The sequence below is a fragment of the Ammospiza nelsoni genome, chromosome 19, assembly GCF_027579445.1.
Source record: "Ammospiza nelsoni isolate bAmmNel1 chromosome 19, bAmmNel1.pri, whole genome shotgun sequence".
In the NCBI taxonomy this organism is placed as follows: domain Eukaryota; kingdom Metazoa; phylum Chordata; class Aves; order Passeriformes; family Passerellidae; genus Ammospiza; species Ammospiza nelsoni.
The window spans coordinates 5997422-6022776 of NC_080651.1; the positions used below are offsets into that span (position 1 = coordinate 5997422).

The following is a 25355-nucleotide window of genomic DNA, read 5'->3' on the forward strand; positions in this document are numbered from 1 at the left end:
CTTTTTTAATAAACCAAGCATGTTCTCCAGAATGTTTGTTCTAACAACTTTCCAATTTTCCTTCTATTTGTAAATTCCTAAAACTTTTCTCCTGAATGTGCAGACCCTCTAGAAATGTTCTATACACTGACTGGTCCACAGTGTGACATAAATTTCAGTTCCTTTGTCACTTGTGTGGATGCTCAAGAACCAATCAAGATGCCAAAAAGTCTGAAAAGCCACAAAGTAAAGAAACTAATCTACAACAAGCATGTTGTTATTGGAAAATATCCTTCAAGAAGCACTCCTCCTCCTCCTGAGCTGTTCTGAGACTATGCCAAGTTCTCAATTTGTCCCGTGTAAGGGGCAGCAGGAAAAGAACAGAAGGATAAAAGCAAATAAAAACAACAGACATGATTTAACCAGTCAGAGTCATGCAAGTAGAAATCTGTCCAGGAATTAAAAAAAAATAAACTCAATAAAAGTTTTCATGAGAAAACTATATTACACAAGACAACACTCCCAATATGCAACTGTTCTAACCCTTCTCTTTGAAAGCCTGAGATTTGAATTTTGAACTAAAGTAGAAAGATAACCTTCCAAAACTAATTTCTGTGCTACTTTTGAGGTCTTAACTATTACTAAGGCACTGCTGTCCCTTTCATTAGGAAACACTGACATGGTGCACACAGGTCAGCTCAGCAGATCCACTGGGTTTGAACTCTGGGACAAACCAAAGTTTAGGTAAAACAGCACCAACAGCCTTCAAAAAAAGGGAGCAGGAAGGGAGTTAGAGAGTTCACTCTGCACATCAAATAATCCCCTTCAAACCCAAGGGATTGGTTTTAAAAGACAAGGCAAAGCTCTTCCCTGATAAAAACTGCTGGAAAAGAGCACTGAAATTTCATCATCTGCCTGCCCATGAAGTATTATTCCCATTTCCAAAAACAGATTAAATGGATTTGTGACTTGGCCAAGCTGTTTTGGCAAGTGTGCAGCAGAGTTGGGAACAGAACATATTTTTCCCAACACCCAATCTTTGTTTAAACCATTGGATCATCCCCCAATTCTTCCTTTTTCTACAACCACTTTAAGAGGCAAAGCATCAGGTGAGAGACATGTCTTCAGGAGCAGGGAGATGAGTTCATTAAATGAGACTGAAGTGCCTCGATCAGAGTTTGTTGCACAAGAGGAGCTGTTTAAGGAGCACAGAAATAGTGGCTGTGAAGTAACACACACACACAAATATCTTAAGCCATATTCTCTCAAAGAGAGCTAAAGGAACTTTCATTTCATCAGTACTTTACTATTAGACCATGAAAACTGCTTATTAAAGGCATACATTCTAATTAAAATCTGTACAGTTAAATACTGAAGGGTTTGAGGATGCTCAACAACACAAACCTCATTTCCTAAAGCAAGAGTTTTCCCCCCTTATTGAACAGAAGAAAATTAAGGCAATATTTCAACTAATTTAAAAAATAAAGAAGAAAAAGCTAAAATTTCTATCTTAATACTGAAAAGTATGTGGAGGGAAAGGATTCCTCATTTTTGCTTTCCTTTAGTACCAAGAAATTCCTCATTCCAGGTGACAAACAGCTGCCAGGTTCTGTGCAGAACCACCCAAAACCATCCCCACACCTGGAGGTGTTCAACAGCAAGGGCACATCCTAACCTTGGGGACACTCAAGGACACACTTTCATTTGGTTTATTTGTGTTTTATCTACTGTTTTTAATTAACCATACAGCCCCTTTTTCTCCTCTTTTTTTTTTTTTTTTTTTTTTTTTTTTTTTTTTTTTTTTTTTTTTTTGCAATACCAAACAGTTTCAGTGATAAAAGCACTATTTTCACTTTTTATTTCTAGTCCTGTGTAAATCAAGGACATTGCTGTATTGTTCAGCCTGGGCTGAATTCCTGCAGCCAGGGTGGGAATCCACAATGACCAGATCAATCCCACACAACAAAGAACAAGGATGGAGGGTGATGACAAAAGCATCTCCTTAGGTTGGGTGAACCAAACCCAATCTGACTTTTCTGAGAATAAACCAACCAAACTAACCATGTCTTGAGAGCAGCTTCTTTTGGTTTAGCTTCAAATTCCAACCTTTTAATTTTTTCTTTTTTTCTTTATTTTATTTTTTTTAATTTAGCTCTTCCTGACCTTTGATTTTTCTAAAACCAGAATATCTAAAATTAAAAAATGGTCCTGGTACATAATACATTGTTTCACTGTGTTTTAAACTCTGGTCATTCTGCCAGAGCCAAAGCAACTTTGTAGGCAATAATTGACACAGTATCAGTTAAAGACTTCCAGAATAAAAATGAATATTAAGCTGACTCTTCCTTGCAGCACACAAATTGATGTAGTTAAGTTTATAAAATGATTGAAATGCTGAAAAAATTGAGCTGCAATCAGCTCCAGGAAGGTTCTTGGGCAGAGGAAGATCGTGCCAAACTGCTCAAACAATTCAACTTTGCTGGATGAGCAGAGATATAGATAAAGCAAGGGGTCTGACTTTCACCCTCCCTGGAAAATCAAGTGACATTAAATCAGGAATCTCCAGTTTATCCACTGAGCATCTTCCCTCAATGGGACTGTCAAAACAGTCACATAACAAAAAATCCTCCAAATTATCAATTATCACCTCCCCACACACCTGTAAGCTGCATCTTCCCTCCAGCAGAACACCATTGGCTGTTAAAATTACATTTTTGTCATGCACAAATATTGATTGCTACAAATTCATAATTTTTTGGTAGTGAAATCCCAACCCAGGATTGGATATTTAACAATTTCAGCAGTCCAGGATTACTCCAAAATTCCCCTGCACAATCTCCTTGTCTGGCAAAGCTGAAGGGATGCAAATGAGCTCAGTGCATATGCTGCTGCACAAAAAGAACTGCAAACACCAATTTCCACAGCACTTCAATTAACATGTTTCCATTTACACTTAAGAACCAACTGATATTTGAAAGATGTGCTGTGGTGAAATGAAATGTTAATCTCTAGTTAGAGAAAATGTTTCCTATTTTTCTACATGTGTACAGCATTATATTACAGTTCTGTCAATAATGATAAAAAACTTCAATCCTGAGAATATATATATTTTTAATCCCTATGTCAGTATAGGAAGCACCACAAAAAAGTGGCATTTCCCATAATAACCAAGGTAACCCCAAAATTAAATTTACCATAAATACTGAAGTAAATAGTAGCAAATAGTTCTACAGATGTGGAGTAAATTTCCCTTGTTTTTAACTCATACATCTAATTATTTTTTAATCTTAGTGTCTAGGGTGACCAAGACACTTAGAAATACCCATGTGCAAAAGTAAAAGAGCAATATTCTAAATCCTATTAAGGAAAAGCAAAGCAAAAATAGAGATAATAATTAAAATATGAATCCAAGAGACATTTCAACAATTCTGGAGGGCATGGCCATGACACTACCCAACATTTTAATAATATGCACACTTTCCCAGCATACAACAATATGCAGGCTTTAAGTCTGAAAAGCTAAAAACTAAGATAACAGATACCTTTGATGATTAAAACCAGTCTGTACAAACCTGCAATTTTTCAACATTTTCCCTTCTCAAAATAAGAAATCATCAGGATTTTTGCTCATTAAATGTTAACTTTAATGCACAAGTTTGTTTGTTATGTTTTTAGAGAGTCAAAAAGATGCATTGGTTATTTTTAAACTATCACTCCTTTAATCATCACTAGGAATAACACCAGGAAGACTTTATGAGCAGTAATTATAAATTTATATATTTCACTCAGTTTTGCTCACTCTCCTGAGAAAACACCACTCAGTTTAAATGGAAGTGCCAGAATTAGTGGCTTTCCCCCAAGAAGTGCAAAGCTAACAAGACTTGACACCTTCACCTCATACAGAGAGCTTGAAAGACAACAAGAAACCTTGAATTCTTCATCACCCTTAGAAAACAAACACAAAGCTGAACAGAAACTGCTTATCAAATATCTGTGTTTGAAGATCCATCTGTGGTAAAGAGCAAAATGAGAACCATCAACCACACAAATAGTTTGGACCTACTAAATATAGCAGCAGCACAGCTTTGTTGTTTTTCCAGTCCAACTCCACTGTCCACAGTGGTCTCCTTTGTTTTTCCTGCTCCAGGGTTTGTGGCTCCAGGGTTTGTGACTGTGAATCCATGAGCAGGAGCACTGAGGATCTCTCCTGCCTGGGGAGGACATGGCCAGGAGCACTCTGCTGTCAAAGCCCTCAGTGATACCAACCAAACCAGCACCAGTGACCCAGCAAAACCAGGTTTTATAGGAAAATATCCTTTGGGGTTAGAGTGAGGACCTGCCCACAAGGGATCCAGGGGTGCCAGACACACATAAGGAGTGGTCCAGGCTCACCTGGAGAAAAGGAGGCTCAGGGGGGACCTGCAGCCAGCTGAGGTCAGGCTCTGCTCCCAGAGAATGAGGGACAGGACAAGAGGAAATGGCCCCAAGTTGTGCCAGGGAGCTTTAGGGTGGATATGAGGAAAAATATCTTCACAGGAAGGGTGGTCAGTGCCTGCCCAGGGCAGAGGCAGACCCTGCATACAGGATCAGAGCAAGACCTTCCACAAGGAGACAACTTTCACACTGCTCCCTGTTTGCCATCTTCATCCATGATGTGGTCAAGGGGACTGAGGCCACCCTCAGACATTTTGCTGGGTGGAAATGCTGCTCTGCTGGAGGCCAGGAAGGTTCTGCAGAGAGATCTGCACAGGCTGGACCATGGGCTGAGACCAGTGGTGGTGAGGTTTAACCACACCAAGGGCTGGGTGCTGCACTTGGGTCACAACAGCCACTGGGGCAGAGTGGCTGGAAAGCTCCTGGGGGTAAACAAGAGCTGAACATCAGCCCAAGGAGCCAAGAAAGCCCATGGAACATGGCCTGCACCAGCCACGGTGGCCACAGGAGCAGGGCAGTCCTGTCCCCTGTGCTGGGCACACCTCAAATCTTGTGAGCAGTTTTGGGCTTCTCACTACAAAAAAGCCATTGTGGGGGTGCCACATGTGCAGGGAACGGAGCTGAGGAAGGGCTGGAGCACCAAGAGCAGCTGAGGGAGCTCTGGGGTGAGGAAAGGGGGACCTGCAGCCAGGTGGGGGTCAGGCTCTGTCCCCAGGGAACAAAGGACAGGACAAGTAGAAATGGCCTCAAGCTGTGCCATGGGAGGTTTAAGTTGGACATGAGGAAAAATTTCTCCACAGAAAGGGTGGTCAGTGCCCAGCACAGGCTGCTGAGGGCAGTGGTGGAGTCTCCATCCCTGGAGAGATTTAAATAACATGTGGTTGTGGCACTTGGGGACATGGGTTAGTGCTGACCTTGGCAGTGCTGGGTCAATGGTTGGACTCAATGACCTTGAAGATCATTTCCAACTAAAAAAATTCTATGATTCTATGAAATGCTATTAAAACCATGGTATCAACCTTTTATTAGTATCTTCCCATCTGGTAATGGAAAAAGTTGCACTCCTGACTTGACAGAAAACTAATCCCAAGCCTCTCCCCTTCCCTTCCCAGGGATTGTTTTTCAGGCCCACCAGTAAATTAATCTGGCTTGAGCACACAGCATGAACAGCAGAGCTCTCACACAGGACAGGACAGGGCAAGGCAGGACAGTTCTCAGCTCTGACTCCCAAGGAGTTTGTTTTAACTAACCTAGAAACCCAAGGGTTAGTTACAGTCCATCTGCAGGGCCTGAATTTTATTGAAAATTATGGTTAAAACAAGGAGAAAATGCAATTTTAACGAACCTGTGCTACTGCAGAGATCTAATGTGAATGTTAAAAAAAGGCTTCTAAAAACAGGAACATAAAAATAATACTTTAAATTACTGCAAATCCTTCAAAAATCAAGTTTACCAGCATATTAAAACGAGAAGCAAAGTCTTGTGTAACAGTGTAAGCTTTAACTCAATGCACTTGCAGGAGAAAACTGAATTTAAAAGAATAATCTATATAAAGAAGTATGCAATGCTAAGCCTGTTACCTACAGTGCACACAAATAACTACGAGATGATTCATTCTGAAAAGCTCACCAAGTCCAATTAATTTTGTGTCAAGCCTGATCCCATCCAAGAGGTAACACTCCCTAAAATGTTATGAAACACACAGCAAAGATGCAGAATATTTGTATGTACATTAAAGTTTTATCTACTGTTGCTCTCCAGAGCTCCCAGCCCATCAGGCTGGCTTGGTGCTCACTCATTTTGTACCAGAATCCACGGCACAGAGCTGCTACAAATGAAGAGTCACAAGCAGTCTGGGAACTTGAGCTGTCATCAAAAATCAGTTTAAAATCAGAAAAGGCCTATGGAGTGTCTGCTTCACATCATTTATCTAACCAAAGATGACAGGGGATGAGGGAAAAACCTTGCCATTTCACAGATGTGAAACATAACAGTGAAAAATTGACACAGAGAAGAGGTATCACAGCTAACTAATGAATATAGACCAAGTCCCAAAAGATTAAGTGTAAGGTCATTTTATCTCTCAATTACAAGTTGAAAATAATCAGACTGGCCTCCACAGTTTCAATGGCATTACCTGGGATGGCATCCTAAGAAAATGAGCACAAACAAAATAGGGGTGGGGGTGGTGGAGAGAATTTTAGAAATACAGAATCAACAGCAAGAGTAGAAAAGATTTTAAAAAAAGAAAGAAAAAAAGTAAAAAGGAAACAAAAGGCTTAGTGCTTGATACTGACAGAGGGGAGAAAACCTCAGAAATAAACAGCTTGTAACAAAAAGTAAATAATTCATGGCCCAGGCTGATGGGGGCATGTGCTGGTCATATGTTCAGTGTGTGTTACTGGCACCAGGCCCCAGCATGTTCCATGTTGTAATGGCTCAAACATCCCCAGCTGAATGTGCTGCCTTCAGGGACGACATGATCTGGGCAGCCCTGACGAAACACACACCACTGCACACAGCTCAGGCTAATTTTGGCTCCCAGGTTATTTCTCCATACTCCAAACAATGCTTTGCTTGGCACTAACTCACTTCAGGGCTTATATTAAATATAACCAGTGGTAGTGTGAAGCAACCTTTAGAAGCAGCAGGCTCAGTTTATCTAAGATTACATAAAATGACTTCTGGAGTGTCTGTGGCTGCTGGAGGCCACTCTGTGCACATTTAAAGTGCTCAGCAGCTCTGAGGCTGTGCACAGCTCCTCTGTGCACCCAGCACCTCAAACACAGCAATGCCACATGGCCCAGGTGACAGTGAAAGGCAATGATGATTTTTAAGACTCCAAAGCATGGTGGGAGGGAAAAAACCTGATTCAGATGGAATTCCAATAGGTGACTTCAAACACCTGCCAGCTCTGCTTCCCCACTCCTGTCACAATGCTGCTTCTGCTGCTGCCACAGCATCCTTTGGGGCAGGATCACCCCCTCTGCTGCCCAAATCAGCCCCTTCTGCACCCAATATTCACTTCCTCTTTAATACCTACCATGTAGTATTTTCCCTTTAAATACCCCACAGTGATTGCTCTTTCTTTTGTATTTTTGTATTAAATCATTACCTGCACAAGTCAAATCCTGTCTCCTTTTAGAACATCTTTAAGAGGGTTATTCTAATGGCTTAAAGATGGTGTGAACCATCACAAGTATCTAAGGACCTTTCGGATTTAAAAATAAAAGTCTCCCTCATTCAGCAAAGAACTTGCTAAGTCCAGCTCATTTCTGTGTCAGACACTGCCAATATGTTCTCAGTCAGCAATTTATTTACCACAAAACATCCCTAGGAAAACACAGGGCAGTTGTACGTATTCCCTTCTTTCCATCTCCTGGGGAAAGCTGGAACAAGCAGCGCCCATAAAAACAGAACAGTCACAAGAAGGACAGAAGTGTGCTGGTGAAACACACAGAGCTTGTTTCCCTCAGCAGAGCCCAGGGATGTCCCAGCTGAAGGGTAATGTCACTGCAACAGGCTCCCAAACCCCCTGGGCCTTACAATCAACTGAGAGTAATTAACCCTAAACTACTTAGACCTTCCAGATAAAGAATTGTAATGGAAGAACAAGAAAACCACCAAATGCTGTAATATCAAAGGTTATTGCAAAAAGAACAAGTTGCAGAAACCAGAGTTTCCTTGGGGATGATGCACACCAACAGCTTTCAGTAAAAGAATGGAATCAGAGTGTGATTATGATGAGAATTACCAAAACCACACCCTGCCTCCCAAACCAGGAGACCCAGATCACACATTCCTACACTGCCATCTCCCAGCTTCATTTCCACAACAGCAGGATTTTTCTTTTTTCATTTCAAAAGCTGTGGAAAAGCCTGACTTTTACAACCAGCATTTTTGATTAAACCACCTTACTCAGTTTTCTTCTCCCTGTAAAGTCACACTCTCCCACACTCTGGTTATTTTGTATTCCATGTAACCAAGCTTTCCAGCTCTTCAGATGAAGCTCAATTATTTTATGGCACACTTTTCAGCAACACTGCAGCTAACTCAAAGAACACACACAGACAAATACAAATAATCTTTCCTTCAGCTACTATTAAACCAAAATAACTTAAAAACACTATCCATAAACTTAAAACTTCTACAGATTTTTATTTTATCCTTCTGGCTGAGGGTTGAATTATTTATATTCAGAAGCTTCTTTGACTCTTTTGCAAGGCCTGCATGCTTTTTTGCTTTAAAGGCTTCAAACCACCCAGTTTGCTGATAGCCCTGATAAGAGTGAACAACCTCACGTAAGAATCCTGAGTACTTACTAGTCCACAGCAGACCAAACTTATTTATAGCTAAGTAGCAAGCTGGGGTTAGTGATCTCTTCCAGGCTCAACAATCTTCCAACCTCAGAATAACCACCCCATAAAACAAGCAGGGCTATTTCACTACTGACAGCAAAGTCAACATCTGTGTACAAGGGTGTGCTGGCACTGAGTGCTCTGGCTGCCTGCACTGCAGGAGACAGCAAAAGCCATTCACAACAGGCCAAAATTCATGAAGGAACTTTCAAATCTTCATCAGGAGTTGCTTTGAATTTACCTTGTGTGTTTAAACACGGAAAGGTGGAAGGATCTGAGCTCTCCTCCCAGCTGTGAATGAGGTTTTTAATTTTATCTTCTGAATGTTTAACAATTAGTGTCAATTTTTTCTGAGGTAATATTCCCGATATACTGTGATGTATTTAAGGAAAAATTACTATATAAGAAAACAGTATCTTAGGCTACAAAAAATCTCAAAAAAGAAAACAAAGGAAAAAATAAAGAAAACAGAATATTTTTTAAAGTTCTAACAGACTTCTGGCAGAATCTCAGTTCCAATGACGTTTTGTTACAGAAAGGGTGAATATTCATAGACTAGTTGCATTTCTCAGCTTTATGGGCTGACCAATACCAGGAAAAGGTTTTAAAAACAAAGGCTTGAATTTCAATTTAAGAGGATAAACAAACAACTGAAGTTCTCCTGTGGTTTTTACCTATTGCATCTCTTTCCTGTGCCCGTCACGTGGACATTTTAACTGAAACACTGTGGTTTCCAGGTCCTAAATGTCTGTGTTAATTATCAATATCTAGAAAGCTGAATAATTCTGTACCCAACCACAAACTGTAGAGCCCACCCTACACTGAGACATCAGCCCTGCATTCATTTCAGAACCTGCATTCCCAGCACAGGGGAACCACCTCAAACTGCTGCATTTGCTCTTCCACCCTGGTGCAGCTGCAGAAGTGCTGCCAGGATCTTGGTGGTGTCATTGAGAGTAGGGCTGCATGAGAATGCATTTCATCATTCTATGAGAATCTTACCACCCAATCTAGTCATTTTAATAAAGTTCAGAATGATTGCATCCTCTCCAAAGCAGGATTTTCATAGCATTTGAACACAAAGTCAGTGTTTGCCTTGCAGCCCCTAATGCTACTCAAGGCAAAAATGTTCAGTAATATGAAAGGGCAGAGAGGACCAAACCACCAAGCCCCTCTACCTAACAAAAAAACCTCCTGGGTCACACCACACAAGTGCTTTGGCTGGTTTCTCCAAAATAAGTGTACTGAGTGCTGATCATGCCAGGGAGATCAGACAGAAACACCTCCAGACCCTTATCTGAGCCTAACCCAGGCACACCCAGCACATCCCCACACCCAAGGAAAGAAAACAACTCACTTCCTTGAACACCTCTTTGCCTAATGCATTATTTACTGCTTTCATCTGTGCAAGTGATAAACAGGGCTTTGACTGATGATCATTTAAGGAACTCACTCCTACCAACCTCTGTCAGCATCCAAGCCCCCCAAACACTGCACAGAGAGGAAGGCTGGTATTTGTTACCATCTGCTCCTCCTGCAAGGATGTTTTTCCTGAAATGCTGCACCTCCGCATCCCTGGGAGGGCTCAGAGTGAAGGTGAGCTGTCAGTTCCATCAGGGCAGGAATCCCATGCACAGATACTTCCAAGCCTCCTACCCCAGTAGTTTGGATCAACTCCACTGAATTATTATGATTTTCCCTTTGATGGCACTCTGGATTTGCTGTCCTGCATTTGAAGCAAAAGCTCTCTCCAAATCACACCTTTGTTTGAGATGTTTCTATGAACTATCAAGCTGAGGCCCTCAAAAGACACCACAGGAAAACCAAATCACATGGGAGCTACCTGAATTGTCAACTTCAGCACATTTATGTATTTCCTGAGAAAGCACCATCCCATACATGTAGCCCCTGCCATGAAGACATGTAAAAGTCAGTCAAGTTTTTACAATTATCTTCAAAATAATGCTTTCCTTTCAGGCAGTCCACACAGAATGCTGCACAAACTCCAATCACTCACCTGCCTGCCTTACAGGTAGAGAAGTCTTGGAGATAAAAGGGCTTTTTTTGGGACCCACACACACTACAAACAAAAACCACACATAAAATGTTTTAAAATACACTTTACCTGCACTGTATCCTTTATGTGCAACTTTCCCTAGAGCTTATAACTCCACTACTGCACAATACACCAGCAACTGGACTGGTGACCAGTGGAGCAAAGCCTGGATTTAGGCAGGAGCCAGGCTGATTCAATACATGGAATGCAGAGCACACATTAACTCTGTCCCCTGCTATGAGATGATCCACAGCCAAGGAACCCATACCCCCTTTTTCTTCATGTTTTCTCTGTGTGTTCACTTTTACAGAGAGATAAAAACAGAGAGCCAGGAAGCACAGATTAACCAAAGGTATGATACCATCAATTATGTCAGCATCCTGTCTACTTAAGGTTAACCTTTTAATTTTTTTTTTTAATTTAACATACTCCTTTACCAAAAGGCATGCTGTCACAAGAACTTCTAGGATTGAAAGATTTTTACATTACATTACAGGTGCTTTTTTAATACACCAAAATTAGTTTTGGTCTTTCACTGTTTCAAATCTTTCTTTTCCTTTCCATTTTTATTTCATATAGCACAAACAGCTCCTATAAATGCAACTCCTTACTGTACAATTCCACAAGTCCCAGCCAGCTGAGTGCTGCCCAAAGTCTGTGCAGGCCCACCATGTACTCCAGTGCCTGCCAGACCTCTGTGTGAGCCACTTCAGTGCAACAGCAAAGCACCCAAAAATAGCAAAAAAAGCAGAGAGCAGCAGCATCTGAACATCTGATGAGCACCAAGGGCAGCCCAAGCTGCACCAGGAGCACTGCAGAAAACAGAACCTTCCCTCCTGAGCTCCCCTGCAGCAGCAGTGAAACCTTGGATTAGCTCAGATGCTCAAAGCACAGCTCAATTTACCAAAATGTGAGAGCCCAGATCCTTCTGAATGACATTTCCCCAATGAAACACCCAAATCTGAGACTCCTTACACTACATTAGGTTAATGATTATATTTCTAATAACAACTGCATTGCCTCTCAGGCTCAGCCCTTAAACTTGCGATGTCTTAATCTTCCATCTTTCCTCAAGACTCCCAGTTCATCCTTCCAGTTCTCTTCACACAACTACAAACCCCAGAATATTCTGCCCATGTTCTAAAGCAAAACACCTTGATCTGTGTCCTCATCTCTCCCATGTAGAAACCGAATTCCCCTCTCCCATTTTTCTCATCTCTGTGGGGTGTGATGCTAAAATCAATCACAGAACATCCTGAGCTGGAAGGGACCCACACAGATCAGACTCCAACTCCTGGCCCTGTTGTGGCAGCCCCAACAACCCCACTGAGAGCATTTATCCTCTTTGCCATGATTTTTACTTACTTAAATAACCAGTTTCCTCTGATTCAAATATAAACTTATCCCCACAGAGAATTTCATGCGAATAAATTCACCCTTCTCTTCTCTAAGCCTTACTCATTTTAACATCTTATTTCTCTGTCCCCTTCCATGCTCTGCAGGCATTCACCTGCCTAGAAAGGTCAGAAGATTGCAGAATCACCCAAGGAGGGAAATTCTTTTCTGTAAGAGCCAGTTTCTGTCATTTATCCTTCTCAACTATCCCCTTGCGTGTTTACTGCACTGGTTGTAAGCAACAGAAATATATACAATAATATATATATCTGCATAATATACAATTATATATAATTGTAGATGTAATTGTATTGTGTGTATATATAATTGCACTGCATATGTATTATATTTTTATATTTTATGTTATATTTTATACTATATATTATATACTATATATTGCATATTATATATATTATATATCATATATATTATATGTATAATACTACAGAAGTGTATAAACTACATGTCTAGGCCTTGCTTGCTCAAGTTATATTCTGCCTAGAACACCCAAATATGTCCAGAGGACAACACAAAGTGATAAATAAATTTTTTCCTGTATTCTCAGTTCTAAAAACAACAAAGAGAACATTAAAACAAACAAACAAAAGCTAACTGTGTTTATATCTCATAAACAATCAGACTTTTACCTTACAGTAGTAAAACATGTATTGTACATTGTGCTAAGCACCAACATTTCAGCTACAGCTTTTTGAGGAAATTGATGTTTCAAAGGAAATTAAATTACTTTTTCCCAGCTGTGACAGGGAAAAAAGGAAGCCAAGAAGGAAAAGGGCAGGCAAAATACCTGCTCCCATATTGGAACACATCAGTGAAATTCAGAATTTAAAAAGAACTTCTATCAATAAATGATATCATCCACACTTTCTGAAGCAGAACCATACATTTAATCTTCATTTAAGTAATCAAAAAAACTTGAATTCAAATTCACTACAAGATGTAAAGACCTTTTCCATTATACATTAGCCTGATTTCTTATCAAGACAAGAATTAAGTGGCTTATAGCCCATGAGCTGTATCTAAGACTTACTCAAAGAACAAAAACTTTCACAGAATCACTTTATATTATACAAAAATTGTCTCATATTGAGCTGTATCTAAGACTCACTCAAAGAACAAAACTTTTCACAGAATCACTTTATATTACACAAAAATTATCTCTGAAACTGTACAGTGTCCTCCAATATGAAGAGTATGACACAGTGAACAAAAGCAACAACATCAGTGTGAGAACACTACTGGCAATTGGAAATAAACAAATATGCAACTGGATGTTTGATGCTTAGAAGTAATTTTAATTTCAAGCCAAGACAAATATTGACTCTGTTAAAACATACAATCAAATGGTATCAAACCCCATGACAGTTTATTAAAAAAAATTTGCAGAGGAAGTAAAGAAGGTTCAGCTTTACCTCTTGTAAGGTAAACCATGACATGTCACCATGCTCTGCACTGGGGCTTATTTTTGATATATTTATATAAAAATGTATATATTTATATTTAATTTTATATATTTATATGTATAAATGGTTGGTTTTGATATATTTATCAGAGGAAGATGGTGAGATAGATATCCCAGCACTCTTGAAAGCAACACAGCTTCATTCAAACCTTGACAATTTAGTTGACAGCCTGTGCTTTCACACCTGTGTGTGACCCTTAGAGAGCCTTTAGTTCTCTCATTCAGCCCCATAAACACCGACCCAGGCACCCCACAGTCCTTCTGAATAAACAAACATACTGAACCCCTCTTGTCCCCCACTCTTTGGGACTTCTTCCAGCCTTCAATTCCTTTTAGCAACCCTGCACTGAAATCCTTTGCAAGATCCTTTACCACAGATTTGATTCCAGAATGATTGAAGCTGCAGCAGCAGCTGCCACTCCCCAATTTCCACAGAGTCATCACATCAGTGCCTGGACACATCATCTGAGAGCAGCATCTCATGATCCCTCTGCAGTCATGGCTTTCACTCTATTGCTAATTTTCAGAACAGTTTCCCACCCTATAGCTCTGCCCTCTGTACTTTTCCAGATGTCATAGTTCTGGGGTTTATTAAATTGAGTCATTCTATTTTTTTGTCCTCATTATTTGTGAGGACAATGTTTACAACACTGTAAATATTTATCAGTAATTGCATTTGTGCCAGATCACCACAAAAAATCCAGTAGTGCTCAGGTATTTCTACTCATGATTTAGCACTAAGCTGCACATTATTCTAACCAGCCTGTGTATTAAATATTTATCAGTAACTGCATTCACTCCAGATCACCACAAAAAATGCAGTAGTGCTTAGGTATTTCTACTCATGATTTGGCACTAAGCTGCACATTACCCTAACCCTGTACATCACATTATTCTAACCCTGTGCATCACATTATTCCCACCACCCTGTGCATTCCATAAGTTCTGCTGTTGGGAATACAGCAGACATTTTTTTTCAAGATGGGATTGTAGTTACCTGAAGCACTTTATCTAGTTCCAGCTATCCCCAGAGAGCCCACATGGACAAGGTGCTGAGCACTCTGATCCAACACTGAGGTCACTCCTGCCTTCAGCCAGGCTTTGGCTGGAGCTTCCTTCTGTAATTCTTAAAGTTAAGCCTTAAACCAGCAATGAATTAAAATTAATTCCAGTCAACTTTATACTAATTTTGTTCCACTTCATAACACCCTGATAATGACAGGACTCTGGCATTTTTACTTTACTGCTCTGGCTCTCCAAACTCTCCATTCCCTGCACATCCTTGTCCACAGGAGCTTCCTTGCTGAGGTCAACAGGAATGTTTGGATCAGCATGGACAGAATTGTTTGCCAATCTCCTCATGGTTTTCATTTCATTTGCTGCACATGGAAAAACACAAAGGTGGTGTGTTCATATTAATATTTATTAAGACACTCTAAAGTTTTGAATACTTAATTTTTTTTTCCTTCCAGCACACACAGACCCTGCTTTGTCCAAGGTTCTGCTTGGCAGTACCTGAGAGGACAGAGCAGCACGTGCAGGGCTGCCGGAGAATCACACAAACAAACACCCACAACTGTGAAAAAACAAACTCCAACCATGCACAGACCTTCTCCTGCCCTACAAAAGATGATGTGTCAAAAAATTTGCACCAGCTCTGTAACTCACTGAAGCCTCAGCTCCCTTCAGTGAGGGAATCTTAACTGGAGAAGGGAACATTTATTTCCTGTACCATCCAAAGTGGAATAGTTGCAGAATAAATATGGTTCCTCCCCTCTGACTGCTTTATCTAGGTCAAAAAACTCCTTAAAGGCAGGAAGTCGCAGGAAACAAATGTCACTACACATCAACTTTTTATCATGAAAACAAGCAAGGCAGCAGATAAAGCCACCACCTTCCCAGGATTTCAGCACAGACAGCAGCTTATTAGTGAACTGTTGTGAGAGTCCCAACTGCAAAAGCCATGGCCTCACACCACATGACAAATACATGGTTCTCTTTGAAATGATATTTTTCCCTGTATTTTTAAATTTTATATAAGTTAATGTGACTTGAGATGTCTTCAAGAGTTACTGCATTTACTAAAAAATGCAGCAAATGAGAAGCATCATCTTATTTTGAATGGCTCAGGCATGACTGTAAATAACCTTCTGCTTTGTCCATTACAATTGCACATGCTGAAAAAAATTAAAAGAAAAACCCAACAGCAGCAGAACTCCTCCACAGCAAGATTATTCTCTAAAACACATCTCCTTTCATGAAAGAATAATTATTTGTAAGTGTCCTTACCTAATTATAAGCAAATTAATAACACACATTTATTTTGAAAAGAGAGGGTGAAAGATTAACTTATTTTCTTTATTAGTTCATTTAACTTACTACTTTTGCTATTGATTAAGTGTATCATCCTACTCAAACATGGCACCTTGGTATTTTGATTTAATCAATGCAAAGAATTATTTAATTTGCATCTCTCCAACCTCATTATTAACTGAAATAAAAATCTCAAAACTCTTTTAATTGCAGATTCTTGGAGCAGACAGTTTTAACACTGACTTTGCACCTTTAAACCAAAATGACACTAATCTTGCTTCTGTCATAGAAATTTACAGGAAATTTACAGACTATAAAGTTTGTAGTATTTCATAGAATTACACAAAAAATCTACTTCCTACAGATGTAAGAACATTTGTAGCATCAGTAGAATTGGGTAAGGATGTTTCATATACATATCAATCATACCAACTGAAAAAGCATATGGAGTGCAAATTAATCCAAATATAAACTGTTTAAGCTTTACCTTAATTACCTGATTGGTGTCTGACATTTTGCAACACTGCTTTATTAATAAAATAAAAAATTAACTCAGAAGGTGTAACTTAGAGGCAAATATGAAAAAAGAGAGAGATGACAGAAACAACTGTAACACAAATTATTACTATAGAAACTTCCCGCTCATCTCTCTTTTCATTTCAAATCATATGTGCTCTACCTTCCTCCTACACTCCTCTTCAGTCAGATCTGCTAAACTGAGAACACTGCTTCTACTGAGCTTGACATTTGCAAATCCTACTTTAAAGTAACCAAAAACCCACCTATAAACACAGCCCTGCTGACCTTATTAGTCACTATGGCACAGGACCAGTAAATAAAAGTTTCTGGAGTCTCAGTCTGTCAAGTCACAGCCAAGTCCAATGTTCCTTAGTTTTATGCTCTGAGGTAATTTGTAATTAATAGTTTTATTTGTAATTGATAGTTTTATCTGTAATTGATAGTTTTTTAGCTGGTGTGAGGCTCCAAACACACCCCTGGACACAAATCAGTCCCAAGGTCTCCCCAGCTCTCAGGCAGCTGTCACCCTGAGGGGCTGCCTCTGTCAAAAGTGGTGTCAGGGCAGGGAAAAAGCAGGTGCCCCATGGCCTGAGGGACTTACAGCACTCTGGCAGTACAGACTGCAAAATATATCAACACCAATTCCTTGAAGCATGTGTTTTTTTGATTGCTCAAAGTATCTACCTGTTTATTCATAAGAAAACCTTTAGAACATAAACCATAAGTCAAACCCAAGCAATGCATGTTCTGAGGTAATTTGTAATTGATAGTTTTATCTGTAATTGATAGTTTTATCTGTAATTGATAGTTTTATCTGTAATTGATAGTTTTTTAGCTGGTGTGAGGCTCCAAACACACCCCTGAACACAAATCAGTCCCAAGGTCTCCCCAGCTCTCAGGCAGCTGTCACCCTGAGGGGCTGCCTCTGTCAAAAGTGGTGTCAGGGCAGGGAAAAAGCAGGTGCCCCATGGCCTGAGGGACTTACAGCACTGCAAGATAGATTAACACCAATTCCTTGAAGCATGTGTTTTGCCTGGTTGCTCAAAGGATCTGTTTATTCCTAAGAAAACCTTTAGAACATAAATCATAACCCAAACCCAAGCAGTGCATGTTCTTCCTCAGCTACCATGGAACACTACCCAAGGAAATGTCATGATCCTTTCACCTCCAGGTGACATGTTAAGCCAAACCACAGATGTTTCCAGTGAGAAATTTCCATGGAGCACATGCACAGTCACAGCTCCAACCACACAGACATCACAGCTTTGCACACAACTTAAGTAAGTGCAATTAGATACACAGAAAAAAGTGCACTGATGTATTTGAGGCTCTTTACAATCTGTTTCCTGAGCAGGTAACGCTGAACATAATAAACTTTTCCAAAGAATTGACTCAGGGAATAGATATACTTGATCCTTGTTCAGAATGGACCAGATTTCATCAGCAGGAGAACCTCTCCTGCTGAAAGGCAGCAATAACCCCAGCTTGTAGCTCCAGATTACAACACCAAGCTAAAATTATTGATTCAGCCCTCTGTATTACCAGGAGGAAAATCAAAGGAATACAAACCAATTAAATTTTATTTTTTAGCTACAGGCTTAATTTAGGATTAGTCAGTAAATGTTAAGCTCAAGTAAAACGTATTTGATGTCATTTACTGTAAGGGCACCCACACTCAGCAATGTAAAGAAGTCTGCAGAATGAATGACAGAATGGGAGAGTTATTTACTGTCTCTTACTATAAAAGAGCTTCAGTTGGATCAAATGAAATTACCAGGCATCAGGTTCCAAAAACTCAGCAAAAAGAGGTATTTTTCCCAACATGGGCTCCAATTACTTTGCAGAATTCACTATCCAAAGACACGGTGGATAGAGGAGGTTTACCCAAACTCAACTACTAAAATCAGAGAGGGAAAAATGCAAACAGTAAATTATTTTAACTCAAAAAGAATTGAACCCTGACTTTAAATCCAAAAGAATAAGCAAGTGAAACATAATCATTTGTATTAATCCATTTTTGTGTTCCTTCCTGGGCATCTGCTACTGACCACTCCTAAGGCAGGTCATGGACTAAATGCATCTGTGATGTGAATTAAAAATGCTGCTCCTATGTTCATGGCATCTTGTTTACGAATCAGAAATTACCTCCACAAAAGCAAAACCAAAAGAAATGACTAAAATACAAAATCTATGGGTTTGTCAAAATGAGTAAGACTGCCTCAGAACAATGAGTCCAAGATGTCCTGAGTCCTGTGAATTCAAATGCACAAAGCACATCCCAGAAACCCAAAAATCAAACCAAAACAAAAGCACTCCTTCAGAGCAAAGCTGTACCCAGAAGTCTGTCTGTTTTTCCAGCTGTATCAGTTACATCTGGCTGGAATCCTGCCTCTGCAAAAGCTGAACACAACAGCTCTGACAACAACCACTGCTCTGCTCAGCACAAAAGGTGTTTTTCCAGCCAAGCACCTCAAAAGCAAATATTGATGTTATGATTTACCTAGCAATATATCCAAACAATGCTTTCAGTCAAGGCAAGGAAATTCCACAGGCAGCAAATGAAAGCAATTAAAAACCATGAATTTTAGGAATGGAGAGGGACAGTCTGTGCATCTCAAAGGTGGCTGTAGAAATATGAATTTCTTGTTTTGATCTGAGTGTCTTGAGCAGGAGCCTCTGCAACCTCTTTCATCCCATGTGAGCCATGACATTGACAGGAGAGCTCCTTGCTGGACACACTCAAAAATGGCTTTTTTCTCCCCACCCCCACTTGATTCATCTCACAAGATGACAGCTGGTTTGTACATACACAAGGAGGGACGGGAGTCTGTCAAGAACTGCAAAAACAAAAACACACTTCCCACTGCTATTACCTCCTGCTTGATAACTTCAACATTTGAATTGCCAGTGAGGCTTCCAGGGAGGCATTAAAAATAGCAACCAGAACATTTATCTTAAGGCACAGTAATTCCATGTTTCATGACATTTCTATCTGCAGAAAAAAGATGCCTTTATTACAGGTAAGTGTATACTCTAACATTAATAATTTAATTTCCCCAGATGTTTAAAATGTGTGTTTTGCAGGAGACTACCAAGGTGCATTTCTGTTTTTTCCTTCCAAAAACAAGGAGTTCAGTACATTATTAATGCAGTCAAATTTAAACACTGTGCTGAAACAAAAAAAGGCCAAGGACACTGGAACTATGTACAATTATTAGTGACAAGCAAATAAGAGATTTAAAGTCTGTAAGAGTATTGCACTGGGCACCTTTGTAAGTCATTAATAATCAGACAAAACAGAGATGGACCCCCCATTCTTGGTCTCCAGCATCACTTAAACAGAAGGAACAGGCCACCCTGAATTTTTTGAACTTCACCTGCCATTAAAATTTCTGATGATTGTGAAGTCATAGGCAAAGCATATTTATTACTGGCAACAGAGAAGGATTAAAGAACAACAAAAATAGATCTGGTGATTACTTGAGCTGGAGGCTGGCAATCATCAATCTTGAGCTCACACCAAAACTACTTTCTTTCCCATCACACTTCAACCATTAATTAATGTTTACATTATACTGAAGCAAGTTTGACTCTTAAAATCCAGGAGACCACCTTCAGTGTGATCAGTTAAATCTACAACAAAACTCAAGAACAGGACTACAAACAATATTAGTCATCAGCAAGCAAATAAGGACTTCCTAAAAGGAGAGAGTATCTTGAATTTGCCTGAAGACTTCTGTTCAAAAAAAACAGCTTTGCAAATAATGAAACTACTATTTCCCCATTCATCCCCAGTAAGACCCGTGTTGTAGAAACAGGTTTGTTTTTAATAAAGCAACAAAGTAGCAGTTGCTGTTCATCACCAGAGTAACTCTGGGGCTGCAGGCTCGTCCTGCCCTCCAAGGTGATGCTCACCTCCTCCATGGTGGCTCCAGCTCCTGGCCAAGGGCACCTTTTATTTACTGGCCCACAGCTCCAGTTTGTAAGCAGGAGAGAACCACTTCCAGCAGCTCTGGGAACTGCGTGTGCACAGCCCAAGGAACGGTGTCACCTCTGAACACAGCAAACGCCAGCTCCTGCACCACCACCCACGTGCACCGGCGAAGAAATTTTAACTACACACAACTTTTCATCATTCAATTAAAAAGTGAGACAAAAAATCCTTCTGAATCTCCTTTCCACTTGAAAAGCAACACTGATGGAAAGAACTAGAATAAATTACAAATCAGTGGACAGCATGAAGAAGTACTTATTTTTTCCCCTTTAAAATGTTTCCTCAGGTAACATTTAAAAGAATGTTACTGACTCAATTACTGCAACTAATTCTAGACTGTTTGAAATCAACACAGACCATGCACAATTGTGCTTACAAATAGTAGATTATACTGCAGTGCTTATAAAGAAAAAAGTATTTGATCTACACTTCATAAAGGCGTTAGATTAAAATACAGATTAACCACATGCCAAATAATTATTAATATTAAAAGCAGAAAGCAAAAATAGAACTGACAGTTAAAGGTCAAACAAGTCCTCCAAGTATATCCAGGACTACACGCTGGCACTGTTAAAGCCCTTCAGAATGAGCATTTCCTAGAAAGCAGCAAGGTAAGACAATTTGATTTTCACAGAGAAACCAGGTGACAAAACTAACATTAGGCCGACAGAGCAGAAAATACACACCATCAATATCCTGAACACAGTTTAAAAGCTCACAGGGCATTAAGGCTGTGTCACTGATGGCATGTGCTTTATAAAGGCACAGCACTCGTAACGTCTGAGCTATTTCTTAGTCAAGGAAGCTAAAATACACTAAACCAAAACACTTTCACTTTTCCTACATGTGACTCCTCAGAGCACAGATCACTTATTTACAGTTCAACACAGCCTTAAATGTCGGGGGCAGGCCTCACGTATTGCCCTACAAAATCATTTTGCACAGACAGTTAATGTTTGCTAATGGCAAAGGAATGTATTACCGTTTAAAACCTCCTAATACATTTGCTGTCACGTAACGAAAACATTTGAAAACGCTAAGGCCAGCAGAAGCATTTCACGTGGATGATTCAGTTTACCCATCAGAATAAATGCTCAAATCAGGCAAAGCAGCAGAAACTATCACCAAAACCAGAACAACCCCCGGGTGTGCCAAAGCACCGAGGGGGCTGCAGGACTCCCCCAGCCTGCCCGGGGCCGTGCAGAACCGCCCGGCCGGTTCCCAGCAGCGCTCGGGCTGTCCCCGGTTCTGTTGGCCAGCCCGGGGCCGTGCAGAACCGCCCGGCCGGCTCCCCTGACACCGACAAGCAGCGCTCGGGCTGTCCCCGGCTCGGTTGGCCAGCCCGGGGCCGCTCCAGCCGCTCGGTGCGGGGGAAGGACACGGCGGAGGGCACGGCGGCGGCGCCGGGCGGTGCCGGCGGAGGCGCGGGCAGGACGGGGCCGCTCTCGCCTGTCACACGCCATGTGCACCCGCGGCCTCCGGCGGGCCCCGCAGCGCCGGCCCCGCGTACTCACACTCGCGGCAGCTGCAGCGGCGGCGCCCCGCGCCGCTGGAACACGCCGTCCACGAACACGCCGTTCTTGCCGAGGCAGCGCAGGTAGAAGTCGCCCCCCGCTCCTCCCGCCGGGTCTCCCTGCGGCGGGGGCGGCGGCCCGTCCGCGCCGGCCGGCGGCGGCGGGGGCGCGGCGGTGAAGATCTCGAGGTGGCGGCGGGAGATGAAGCTGGAGTGGCCCATGCTCACGTCCACCGAGCCCTGCGACGAGTTGCGGCCGATGGTCACCGAGCGCTTCTTCATGAGGTACTCGAACTCCCGGCCCTCGAGCCGCGCCACGGCCGCCGCCGCCGCCGCCGCCGCCATCTTAGCGAGGGACGAGCGAGGCGCGGCCCCGCCCGCACCGGCCCCGCGCCGGCCCCGCACACAGCAGGGAACGGGGCCGCGCACCCGGCCCTGACGCAGCCACGCGCTGATTGACAGCGCGCGGGGCCAATGCGCGGCCCGCACGCCCATGGGGCTACGGCGGCGCGGCCAATGGCGAGCGGCGCCGGCCCCGCACGTCCGAGTGTCGGCGCACGAGCGCAGGGGCGCGGCCCGGAAAACGCGGAGCGGAGCCGCGCGCGGGGAGCGGGGCGGAGCCGGCCCGGCGGCACCTCCCGCCCGCCGGCCGTGAGGGGAGGAGAGGGACGGGAGGGGAGGGACGGAGCCGGCTCCGGGACAGCCGCCCCTGCCGGCCTCCGCACCCCCTGCCCTCCCTCTCGGCCACCTGCAGCCTCCGGCGGGGAGCCGGGCCCCGCACCTGCCGTCCGCAAGCAGCGCCCTCAGCAACGGCACCGGGCGTGAGGGGAAAGGGGGAAGAATGGAAAATGGAATAAATAGAAACAGACGAATAGTGCTAGAGGGTGAGCAAGAACCACTAGGAGAGGGCTGGGTAAATGCTCAAATTGAACCTCAAAATACCATATTATTAACAAATGATAAAAATATAACTAAAGTTTGATCTGACAGCCTTGTGAGGGTGATGTTAAACCTAAAGGTAATGCCACTTTGTCATAGTTTTGTAACATCCATGGAAAATCAGCAGAGTGTTTCAAACGTCCAGTTCCAGGTAGGGCAGGCTGTGTCTGTGCACACAGCTCGGCTCAGCCCCAGTTTCCTCAGAGGAACCCGGGCATAAGGAGGGAGTGACCTGACACAGCACCAGACACCGAGTGCTGGGTGTCACTGCACAGGTAACAGCATGGAAACACTCAGTGAGAACCCACAGCATGGCTTTCACTTGAAAATGGCACAGGCTACCAAAAAAGATGGCATTAATTTTACAGAGTTCAACAAATACAGCATCTGCAATGAAAATATCATACCTGATCCAAATACTCATTGTTCCAGGGACGAGGCACTGTCAAAACTGAAAAGTAAACAGTTAAACACGTTTGGCTATAAACTGTGAAGAGAGTGCTAAAATGTATTCATGCTTATTTACCAACATATGCACTGCAAAGGTGTCACGGTAACAGCTCCATAAACTCACCATGGTGTGTTGAGAAAAGGGTTGTGTTGTTTGGGGTTTTTACAGTACTGAAGCTCACAATTATTAATAAATAAAAATAATTGCCCAGGTGTGTTCAGGGCCAGGCTGGATGAGGCTTGGAGCAGCCTGGTCTGGTGGAAGATGTTCCTGCCCATGGCAGGGGGATGAACTTTAGGTCCCTTCTGACCCAAACCATTCTGTGAATTCAGAAGACATTAAACATTTTTACACTTCCGCCAAAAACCAGTCAGCCTGCTAACAAACATCCAGCAGTAATGTTGAAATTGAAACTTTTGGGTTTGCACATTTGAGTCAATAGATCTTCAACTGTAGAACTATTTTGTGAATGCTTTGGAACAGAATATGGTGCCTGCTACCTGCAAAGTGATGGCAAACCTTAGTTTTACCCTTAGCATTGTATCAGCAATTTTATAGGCAGCTACAACATAATTCCATACTGGTTCAGTCCATTTATACAATCTCATGCACAGCAGATGCAGTAAAATATAGCAACAGTTTAGAGCTTTGGTTTCTTTTACAGAAACTTTAGTTAAATCTTGCCCACACTTTGGTATTTAGAATCAGACTTTCTTCTATACCAACATATGTTTGGCACAGCAAATGTGGAGCATCAGAGAGGCAGTTATGACTCCCTGATTCTCAGCTTGTTTTTATCCTTTGGCTCTGCTGGCAACAGTAATGTTGTGCCTGCTTTGCTAACAATCGCTTTGGGATCCTGAGGGCCCTGCTGGCTGGGATTACCCATGGATTGCCATCTCCTAACACACCCCACGCCTGCAGAGGGAGAAAACTGGCAGGATGGGAGAGCAGCCAGGTGAAGTTCCATCAGGCCAGCAGCACTTTTCACCACCCTGATGGTTGCTCAGTTTGCAGAACTCAAAGGCGCTGCTGCTACTTTGCCGTTATGTGAATCACAGCTTTCTTCATTTGTATTAATTCATTAATAACCAGCAGTACTGAATTCACAGAGCTGGTACAGATCCTGTCCTGTTCATGCAGAACACCACAGAGAACACTGACATGGAATGCTGAAGGTCTGCAATCTGTCTGCACTGAAATTCCTTTCCAAGGGTCCCACCATCACTAAGCTGCTCTGTGGAAAGGAGCTGAACAGCAGCAGGGCTGTTGCTTTTGCACGAGCAGCACTGCAGAGCAAACACCAGAGCCCTTTGTCAGAAGCTCCATTCGTTTCAAGAGGACAGCTGAGATCCTTCTGTCCATGTTTTCCTAAACTGGAGCAGATTTAGTCACTTCCTTTGTGATCACACAGCACAGGGACAGGTCACCCTGACCTGCCCAGGTCTGGTCTGTGCTGCACAGAGCAGGAACATGTGGTGAGCAGCTCACACTGACACAACACTCTCTCTGTTCTGGGTCTCTGGGTTCCCCAAAAATCCACTTGTGGAACAAAACCTGGCCCTGATGTCAGAGCTGAACTGCAGATAATCCTCTTTCACATTGTTTTTTCCCCTGCCAGCTGACTGAAAGCAAAAGGCCTTTTTCCCTATCTGCCTTACATCCACCTTAAGTACTCAGGACAGAACAAAGCTACTGACCAAGATTTAATCATCCCAACAAACTTCTGCAATGGCCACTAGCACTAAACAAGCTCTCAAAGTATTTCTTCCATTTTTCTACTTCATGCCAAGTAACCCCATGTTATCCAGTCCCCACCATATTCTGCAGCAGCATCTGACTGCATCAGAAATGAAGCACCTGTACCATCTAATCTTAAACCAATCTGGCCTGAGGTTCATAGAAATGTGTAAGTACCATCTAA

The 25355-nt window shown here is 42.1% G+C and overlaps 1 protein-coding gene across 1 annotated transcript in view; it reads right to left on the minus strand.

Moving 5' to 3' along the window:
• The window catches only part of FOXK2 (forkhead box K2), a 45799-nt gene extending 23263 nt beyond the window's left edge, over positions 1-22536 (minus strand). Inside the window, exon 1 of the mRNA XM_059486072.1 lies at positions 22043-22536. Coding sequence (XP_059342055.1) covers positions 22043-22536 — 494 coding nt within the window. The remainder of the gene's footprint in view (positions 1-22042) is intronic.
• Positions 22537-25355: the final 2819 nt, after the last annotated feature.